The 11,087-nt window shown below is 38.2% G+C and overlaps 1 protein-coding gene across 1 annotated transcript in view; it reads left to right on the top strand.

Moving 5' to 3' along the window:
* Positions 1 to 11,087, top strand: part of CHST9 (carbohydrate (N-acetylgalactosamine 4-0) sulfotransferase 9) — a 393,728-nt gene that overhangs the window by 229,049 nt on the left and 153,592 nt on the right. The window contains exon 3 of the mRNA XM_006835039.1: positions 3,858 to 3,899. Within this exon, the coding sequence (XP_006835102.1) occupies positions 3,858 to 3,899 (42 nt within the window). The remainder of the gene's footprint in view (positions 1 to 3,857; positions 3,900 to 11,087) is intronic.

Raw genomic sequence — 11,087 nt, 5'->3', positions numbered from 1 at the left:
GCGGAACAGCTGGTAGTTTCAAACTGCTGACCTTGCGGTTCACAGCCCGATTCGTAACCACTACGCTACCAGAGTATTACCTTTAGTAAAACTTTAGTTGCATGGGATATCAAAGAGATTGTCTGATAGATAATGGCTGTAGATATGGATAGATAAGTCCTGGTGTGATGCTGTCGGTTCATGCGCTGGACAGCAAAGTCAGTTTGAACCACAAGATCGTTGGTTTAGGCTCACTAGCCATTCCTTGTATACCCTACGCAGGGTTGCTATGGTTCGGAACCAACTCAATGGCACTAACAATAATAACATATGTATATGAACGAAACACTACCCAGTCCTGGGCCAACCTCACAATCATTGCTACTCCTGAACCTATCACTGCCACCTCTGTTCCAATCCATCTCATTGAGGGAATCTTCCTCTTTTTCTCTGACCCTCCACTTCACCAAACATGGTGTCCTTCTTCAGTGACTGGTCCCTACTGATAATGTATCCGAAGTATGAGCGACGAAGTTTGGCCATCCTGACTTCCAAGGAGCACTCTGGCTCCACTTCTTCCTTCACAGATCTGTTTATTCTTTTTGCAGTCCAAAAGGAACTGGAAGCTAAGCTATGGGTCTTTTAAATATCAGTAGGGTCACCCATGGATAAATTTCAGATGAGCTTCCATATGAAGAAAGACTAGGACGAAGTTGAGACAGACTACTTCCAAATATTTAGTCATTGAAAACCTCATGAATAACAGTGTAACAGTGTCAGCATCAGATTTTTGAATATTGAAACATGATGAAAAGCACCAGATTACTGTCAGATATAGTACTGGAAGGTGAGCCCCTCAGGTTGGAAGCACTGAAAATGAAACTGGGAAAAAGCTGCCTCCTCAAAGTAGAGTTGACCATAATGATGTAAGTTAAGCTCTTGGGACCATCATTTATTGCTAAAACACAACTCAATATGAAGAGAAACAGCTGTAAAATTCCATTAATAATCAGAACATGGACTATATGAAATATGAATCTAGAAAAATTGGAAATTAGAAAAAATGAAATGAAACACACATATATATAAGTATATATGGAGTCCTGGTGTAGCCCTGTAGGGTAAGCACTGGACTGCTAACCACATGGTCAGTATTTAAAACCCACCATCATCTCCTCGAAAACCCTATACAGGATCGCTATGAGTCATAACTGATTCGACAGTATTTAACAATAACAACAAAGACAAAATAATATTTAATTGACAAAAGTATAAAAGAAATTTGGTGCAATAATAATTTAAGTACGTTTTAACTGAAAAAAGCAAGAGTTACTAGTATTTTTGCTACAAGGTTAAAAACAATGTTTTAAGTTCACACTAACAATAAACTATTTTAATGGAATAGGATACGAGGACATGGAATTAATCTTACCATCACTTAAGCCTCAACATTTAAAGTATTTGTTCAACTCCACATACTTTGAATGAGATGCTTAAAAAAGCATGATAATATATAGAAAGCCAAATATTTTAGCATGAACACAAGCGTACCCACAATTGTCAACATGCTGCAGGACCAGACAATCTTTTGTTCTGTTGTACCTGAGTCCGAACCAACTCTACAGCAATATGGACTAGCATACAATGGTGCAACACCTAAAAACAACAACACATATTGTATGCAATAGTATTAGATAGTATAGTAAATAGTTGGAGTCCTGGTGTGGCACTGTGGGCTAATGCGTCAGATTGCAAAGTCGTTTGAACTGCAAGGTCGTTGGTTCAAGCTCACCAGCTGCTCCTTGGAAACCCTATACAGGGTCACTATGGGTCGGAATCGACAGCACTTAACAACAACTACAACAGTAAATGCATATTATATAACTATAATATATAAGAGAAGAATAGGGATGTGTAACCTAGAAAACACAAGACTAAGTAGAAATTTAAATACCATTTTTAATTTCTCTAGGACTGTTCTCAGAATGAGTGGAGATTTTGCTTCTCTCCCTGTTATTGTTGTTGTTAGATGTCATCAGGTCGGTACCAACTCATAGTGACCTTACGCACAACAAAACGAAACACTGCCCAGTTCTGCACCAACTTCACAGTCGTTGCTATACTTGAGCCCATTGCTGTTGCCACTGTGCCAGTCCGTTTCATTGGGGATCTTCCTCTTTTTCACTGGCCTCAGCTTTGCCCAGCATGATGTCCTTCTTGAGTAACTGGTACCTCCTGACAGTATGTCTGAAGTATGAGAAACTAAGTCAGGTCATCATGGCTTCTAAGGTGCATTCTGGCTGTACTTCTTCCAACACAGATTTGTTTGTTATTTTGGCAGTCCATGGCACTTTTAATATTCTTCTCCAACACCATAACTCAAATGAATCAATTCTTCTACAGTCTCCTTTATTCGTTGTTCAACTGTCACGTGTATGTGAGGTTATTGAAAATACCATGACTTGGGTCAGGTGCACCAGGTTTCTCAAGCTGACATCTTTACTCTTGGATACTTTAAAGACATCTTGTGCAGCAGATTTGCCTAATGTAATATGTCATTTGATTTCTTAACTGCTGCTTCCTTGAGTGTTAATATTTGATATGAGCAAAATGAAGTCTTTGAGAAATTCAATCTTTTCTCCATTTATCTTAATGTATTTTATTAGTCCAGTGGAAAGGATTATTGTTTTCTTTACATTGAGGTCCAATCCATACCAAAGGCTGTGGTCTTTGATCTTCATCAGTAAGTGTGTTAAGTCCTCTTTCATGTCAGCAAGCACGATTTTATCACCTGAGTATCACAGGTCCTTATTGAGTCTTCCTCCAATCCTGATGCTACATTCTTACAGATGACTACATCTCCCTACATATGGCTGAATGAAGAAATATGCTATATGTGTATTTTAGTAGATTTCATCTGGCAGAAAGAGGCCCTTCTAGATCATCAGGATGAAAAAATGGGGGGTGGGGTCAAGGAAAGCCCAACATTTTCTTTCTGGGAACTCATCTACAATTTGCTTTGGATTGAGGGTCCTTGTGTGGCACTGTAGATTAATGCTTTGGACTGCAAAGTCAGTTTGAACCACAAGGTCAGTGGTTTAAGCTCACCAGCCACTCTTCAGAAACTCTGTACAGGGTTGCTATGGATCAGAACTGGCTCAATGGCATTTAGCAACGGTATCTATGGATGGGATTGCTTCCTTCAAAGAACCTCTTTCTGTAATCCTAGATCCCAGTGTATTTATTCTTTCCAGCTTTTCAAAGTTAAGCATCCACCAGTGGGCCATTGAGTTTTCAATCCAGGACATGCACATGGTGTATCTATCCTGAAGACATTGATTATGGGTTATACTTTTCAAAACTGCAAAGAATAAAGGGTAGTTTTCTTCTTTTTTCTCTGCTATTCATAAGGTTTATGGTGGACTTTTTCCAGCTATGCCCATCCGAGTGTTGCTGTTGTGTTATTAAATGTGGTCAAATCAGTTCTGACTTGTAGCAACTCTGTACAGGGTTTTCAAGGAGTGGCTGTTGGGTTTGAACTGCTGACCTTGAGGTTCAAACCGACCATGCGATCCAGTGTTTATCCTACAGTGCCACACCAGAACTCTCACGCAGAGTGCACAGGTACACAAACTCAGTCTCTTGTCTGGCAAAGTTTAAAGATAATGCCAGTTTCACATTGAGTGGCACCATGTTTTGCTCTCTTCATAGCCCAGAAACAGGAGAGAACATGCATTACTTAACAACTTTCCCCAACCCCATTATTTTCTTTGCTAGAAATCGAATATCAGGGACTTTGAGGATTTCTTTTGCAGAACATTTTTGAAAAGTCTCTGGATGTGATGGTAATCCATGAATTTCCTTTTCTTCCTTTCCAGGATGGGGGCCAGTAAATTATTTGCAGCCTGCATCCAGAATCAGTGAGTAAATTGTACCTATGGCAATGATTACAGATAAGCAGAGCCCTAACCCGAATATCTTAAAACTTCCTAGTGTCACTTTTGAACCCTTCTTCTCAAGAGATGACTGTCATCTGAAATGACAGCATAGATGGCAGTGTTGAGGTGTATAAAGGTTTGAGGTTAGGGCAGAAGCAAGCAAACCATGAACTGCATCCTCAAGGAATTTACCAAGGAAACCAAAGTCTTTGAAGATAGATTTCAGTTATATCTAGTTTGATGAATAATTAATGTGCATATTATTTGAAAAACTTTATTTTTCTATTTTCATTTTCAAAATATTTAACACTTCCTTTGGGCATTGGACTATACTCTTTATTTTTCTAAAATGATTTCCTTTAGGAATGCAGTAAAATCTTATGAATTCAAATATTATAGTGATACTCAATTTTGACTCTCATGAAGCTGAAATTTACTTTTGAATTGTCTTCAAGGAATAGATGTGCTAAGCAAAATAAAGGGAACACCTGAAACCTATTTTAAAAGAATACATCATTTTCATATCTTTGACATATACAGTGGTCTTTAGGTAAAGCAAAGTCTATGTCATTATGTAAGGGTCTCCTTAGACAGATTTTATTGACAGAACATAATATTGAAAGCTATAGAACTGTACTACTTCCTTTAGATTCTGACTTCTATAATTCAAGCTGGCTTCTCCCTTCTCCTCCTCACCTCCCAAACCCTCTTATTCCAGGGTGGTGAAGTTTACTATTATGTAATATCTACACATTTATTCATAAAAGGAGATCAATTCCTGTTATTAAAGTACTTTGCAACAACATTGGTCACCTGGATGATAGTAGTGTGTTTACTTTTATATGAAAAGTAATTTATCATTTCCTTCATATGTATTTTTCATACACCAGGTGTTTGTTTATATTGTTGTTGTATTGGGGTGGTTTTTTTTTCACACAAAAATCTATCGTGCAACAAGGCTGGCAAGACAGAATCTCTAGATAATAGGTAAGATTTGAAATGAGAAAAAAATAATCCCCTAAGTAGACCAGTCCCTCCTTGTCCTGAGCATGTTGAAAAATTGTAATAGTAATTAAGACATAATTCATATATTTATTCTTTTATTCATTCATTTCTCCAGCAAGCATTTAGCAAGAAGCCATGCTTAATGCTGCAGGAGATGTAGAGATAAATTAAACTTTCTTGTTTTCATTTTACTGGCAGCCAATCAAATGATGAAGACAAATCATTTTCTCATGTGATAAGTGATGTATTGTGCCTCGTATAAACAGAGTACTTTGAAAGCATGAGAAATAGACTATTAAATCTGGCTAGAAGAGTTGGGGAGATATTCATAGCAGGTATAACCCTCTCACCTCTCGCCCTGGGCTCACAGCTCCTATTTCAGTATGCATCCAACCGCCATTTCAACTTGAGTTTTAGTTCTGCTCTAACACATGCAACAGAAAAAAAGAAAGTTTTTCACATCTTCTGAAATAGAAAAGTAGAGTTTGAGGAGTAGGCAAACTGAGTGGGCACTCCCATTTACTTCCCCAGCAACTAACCCACTAAGCAGTGAAGTCAAATAAGCACAGATTGAGATCTCAGAACTACGGACAGCAACTGTTGTTGTTGTTAAGTGCCGTTGAGTTGGTTCGGACCCATAGCGAGCCTGTGTACGGTTTTCGAGGAGCAGCTGGTGAGCTTGAACTGCCGACCTTGCAGTTCAAAGTAACTTTGCAGTTCGGCACATTAACCTGCAGCACCACAGTCCAGAGCAAGAGAGAGGGGGAGGAGAGACATCATGGGAGCTGGGAAAACCTACCCACTAACATCAGCAGCACTTAATCATTGCAACCCTTTTAGGATGAGAGTAATACTCCAAACAGCAAACACAGAAAGGAAGCTAATCTGAGGAAGCTGCAGCCCAATTTTTTTAAGAAATACAAATTGGCCATGGGAGTTCATAGACAATGCAACTGGGAGGGGCAAAGGAAGACCATGATGATACAAAAGAGTCCTTTTGAATCTCGCTAAGGCCCAAGACGGATGGGCAGTAGGACTGGGAGGTACTGCAGAGGTAGCAGGGCAAGGGGAACAGTTCAGACTGATGGGTAACATAGAAACTGTCCACATCAGGACATTGTGGGACAGCCTATGTAGGAGTGGCTGTGAGGAGAAAACATAGAAAACCCTCATCTTTGCCACAGCAGACTTAAGCCTCACCACTCTAGTGTAGTGGTTACGAATTGGGTTGCGTACCTCAAGGTCAGCAGTTCGAAACTACCAGCTGTTCCATGGAAGAAAAATGAGGCTTTCTGCTTCCGTAAAGATTTAAAGCCTCAAAAACCCTGTACAGGTGTGCTATGATTTGGAACCGACTCCATGGCACATCACCACCATCACCACCACCACTTACATCATATACGTGAACTACAAGGTCTGCAGTTAGATCCTACCAGCTGATCTGCAAGAGAAAGATGAGGCTTTTTGTTCCCTTAAAGATTTAAACCCTCAGAAACCCTAAATAAGATCTTTATGAGTTGGAACTGACTCCATGGCACTTAACAACAACAATTTACATCAGCATCTGTGATCAACCAACAACCTCCTACTCCCACCCCAGCCCCACACATGGGTATTAAATTCCAGAAATCAAACATCCAGAACTCCTGAATCAGCACTGAAAAAAAAAAAAAAAAACAACTGAAGGTAAGACTGCCCTCCAGTGATTTTCAGGTGAAGAGACCAAGTCCACTGGCATTGAGTCAATTCTAGCTCATGGAGACCCTGGAAAGCTAAGTAAAACTGCCCGTGGAGTTTTTGCAGTAGTGAACTGCTGCCCATGGAGCACCTGTTGGGTGTGGTAATTAAGTGCTTAGCTGCTGTGCCACCAAGGCACCTCCCAATCAGAAAACACTCCCACAGAAACCAGAATACAACATTTAAAAACATAACAAATAACCCAACTTCAACAATAAGTAGTGAAACACACAAAATCACAAGAGGAGGACCAATCAAAAGCAAATCACGAAGAACAGGAAATCGTTTCTAAGGAGGCCACACTAATGCAAAGAACTGATGATTTTTAGAATATGTTGCAAAACATATTAAAAGAAAAAAAAAAGGTACAGAGAAAACAAACTAGCACACCTCAGGAGTCAAATGGAAGAATAAAATGAGAGACTCAATAATGGAATTAAGTATATATATATATATATATATACACAGAAACAGAGCTACTAAAACTGAGAAATAAAGCAGGAGAAGCACTCAGCAATAGAGTTGAACAGACAGAAGACAGAACAGATGAACTATAAGACAAATTAACTGAATTTCTCAAGTTCCAAGAGAAACAGGAAAAAAGAACAAAGAAAACCAAACAAACCCAAAAGGAAATGTGGGATTCTATTAGGAAATCTAACATTAAATGGGGAACCACAGGGAGGAAGTAGGATAACTGTAGTTGCAGGAAGGGAATTGTAGTCATTGAGATGAAACTACATATATGATTTATTGAATGTAAAACTGATGATCTTGTCTATAAACTTTCACTCAGTAAAAAGTTAGAAAAAGAAAAGAAAAAAAAAAACGTTAGGTTACACTTTTTAGAATCTCAGAACACCTTGATAGTAAAGGCCCAGAAACAGTTTTCCAAGAGATTATCAAAATTTTCCAGACATGAACAGAGAGCCTGGTCTGCAAATACAGAAGTTACCTGAACTCCAAAAAGAAAAGACACCCCCCACCACACACACACACACACACACAAAAAAAAAAAAAAAACATAAAAAGATCAACTCTACAACAACTATCAATTCCCAATAAAACTAACGACAAGGAAATAACTCTGAAAGCAAGAAGAGGAAAGTGCAATGTAATATACCAATGATCTTTTATAAGAATTACTACTACTTCTTCCCAGAAACTTAAGGATGAGAAGACAATGGAGAGACATATATAAAATACTGACTGGAAACAATTGCCAACCAAGAATGCTTTACCTAGCAAAGTTCTCATTCAAAAGTGAAGAGGAAATAAAGATATTCCCAGACAAACATAAAGTCTGGGAATTTTCTGCTTCCAGACCAGCTCTGCAAGTAGAAATTGGAGAGTCAAGCGTATTAAATAAATACTTATATCTATGCACAGAAAAGAAATAAGTAAGAGATCTTAAAAAAAAAAAAAAAAGCAACACATTGGCAATCATAAGGACCAAGTATATAATATTTTCAGGAAATAAACTCAGTAATTAAATCTACTACCAGCTGTTCTGTGTGAGAAAGATGAGGCTTTCTGCTTCCATAAAGATTTACAGCCTCGGAAACCCTGTACATGGTCGCTATGAGTCAGAACTGACTCCATGGCACATAATCACCACTACCAAATGTATCAAATATAGGTTGTATATTGATATTAATGAAGACACACCAACAAAACTGGGGAAAAGTAGAGCCTATCAAGAATAGATTTGTTATGTTAAGGTTGCATGTTATCTATTGTTCATATGTTAAACTTGGTTGCAATTGTAAGTGTGTAATGGAATGGTAATCACTAAGAAAACACCAACAAGATGCATTCAGAAGAAATGAAGAAAGAAAACAAAAAGGTTCATCACAAGAAAGCAATCAAATACAAACAAAAACAGAAAAATCAGAATAAAATACATAAAAGATGCAAAACACTAAAAAAATCAAAGTGACTGATTAGCTCTTATTTTAAATAATAGCTTAAATGTAAATGATCTAAATATACCATGTAAAAGGCAGAGCGGCAGAATGCATCAAACACATGGTGCCTCCGTTCGCTGTCTACAAGAAACATACTTTAGACATAAGGACACAAACAGATTTAAAATGATGGAGAAAAATATTCCATGCAATCAGTTAGCAAAAAAGAGCAAGGGTAGCCATTCTGTTATCAGATAAAATAGACTTTAAATCTGTCACTAGAGATAAAGAAGGACATTCCATAACAACAGAAGGGTCAGTCCAGTAAGAAAATATTAACAGTTGAAAATACATACGCACTAAGTTGTCAAGGACTTCATTCTTCTTGGATCAATTATCAATACTAATGGAAGCAGCAGTCAAGAAATCAAATGATGTATTGCATTCGGCAAATCTGCTGCACAGGATCTTTTTAAAGTGTTGAAGAGCAAAGTTGTCAGCTTGAGGACTAAGGTGCGCCTGACCCAAGTCATGGTATTTTCAATAAGCTCATATGCACAGTGAATGAGGAAGACCATAGAAGAATTGATGATTTTGAGTTATGGTGTTGGTGGAGAATATTGAAAGTGTCATGGGCTGCCAAAAGAATAAACAGCTCTGTTTGGAAGAAGTGTGGCCAGAGTGCTCCTTGGAGGCCAAGATGGCCAAACTTCGTCTCTCATACTTCGACATATTGTCAAGAGGGACCTGTCGCTGGAGAAGGGTATTACGTATGATAAGGTAGAGTATTGCTATTGCGGCGAATTCCTGCTCTCCATGGGGATCGCGGGACACGAGAGGATACGCGGAGTTGGCTGGCGAAGAAATGAATGAATACAATCAAAAGGCTTTTCAGCTTGCTCTCTGCTGTCTGGCTATTCTCTCCAGCGTCTGCCCTTGCTTCTGCTTTCTACTCTTTGCTGTCTGCCCTCTGCTCTCTGCTGTCTGCTCTCTCTGCTGTCTGCCCTCTGGCTTTCTCCCTCCTGCTTTCTCCTTCTTCTTTCTTTCTGCCTCTGCTCCTACCTTCTGCATCTTTCTCTTCTACTCTCTGCTTCTACCTTCTGCTTCTTTCTGCTGCTTCTTCCTTCCTCTTTCTGCCTCTCCCTTTCTCCCTCTTTCTCTTTCTTCCTCTTTCTGCCAGCCCAGCTCAGCAAGTCTTTATTTTTATACTTCTTCCCCCAAAGTACATGCATTGACACTCTTATCGTTTCTTCAATTATTACACAGTTAGTCACAACATTCTTGCACCTAGTTATTAGACATCCTTGACAAAAATACTTCTGTGTTGTTCAGACAGACTGACCTTTATCTCCTTTCCCAGTATGTGGTAAACTGTTTCTTTTTGTTTCTACTAAAAGATTAAGTCAAACCTTCTACCCTACATAATGTACTATTATTTTCAATAATAAAGTATTCATTACATCACTTGGACGCTATGTGGCATAAAGCCCAACCTGGCTACTTGGCTGCAAGAAGTGTAGATTATAAAGTCAAAACTATCCTTCACTTAAGTTCATTATTGTCTACGTGTTCACGCAGGTGTGTCTGTATGTAGGGGTTTGAGAATTCTAGCTAGTGACTGAATGTGGTGAGGCCTATGGGGGTAGGTCAGCTTGACTCTAATATGCTATCTGCTTTTGTGGCCTCACAAATGCAGTTACTTAGGTTTTCTATGAGAAGGAGTAATTTACGTAATTTCTCTTTGTATTCAATCCACCAAGGCTGAAAGCAATTGCTGCTAAGCTAGTTTTCCCTAAGATTTGTAAAATTCATAGTGAAAGGTTGTGAATATTGCCAAATTATATGTTTTTACAAGTAAATTCAGGGCTAACAGGGTCGCTATGGGTCGGAACCGACTCGATGGCACTCAACAACAACAACAATTGAATACTATGAAAAATTGTACTCCAACAAATTTGAAAACCTATGTGGAATGGACAACTTTAAAGAAACATGCTGCATACTCAAACTAACACAAAGAGAAGTGAAAATTTTAAACAAAAAGAAGAAATTGAAAATGTCATCAAAAATATTACCAAAAAATCACAGGATCAGATGACTACACTAGAGAATTATACCAAACATTCAGAGAAGAGTTGACACTAATCCTAATCAATTACTTCAATTTATAGAGAAATGAACTTCTTCTATAAATCCATCATAACGCAGATCCTTAAACTTGGCAAAGACATCACAAATAAGAACAGAGTAATATAGTGGTATACAACAACAACAATATACCTTAGGAACATAGATACAAACATTTTTAACAAAATTCTACTCAATACTTTAGCAATCATATACCATGATCATGCGGGACTCACACTGGATAACATGGGTGGTTCAACATTAGAAAATCTATTGATGCAGTTCACCACATTAAAAAAAAAAACAAAAAACAAAGGAAATAACCATCTGATGTTATGAATTGATGCAGAAAAGGCATTGGATGAAATACAACACTTTCTCCTGAAAAAAAAAA

Source organism: Chrysochloris asiatica, unplaced genomic scaffold (genome assembly GCF_000296735.1).
Source record: "Chrysochloris asiatica unplaced genomic scaffold, ChrAsi1.0 scaffold00015, whole genome shotgun sequence".
NCBI lineage: Eukaryota > Metazoa > Chordata > Mammalia > Afrosoricida > Chrysochloridae > Chrysochloris > Chrysochloris asiatica.
Note: the sequence above shows the minus strand (reverse complement) of the source record. Positions and strands in the feature narration are given on the sequence as shown.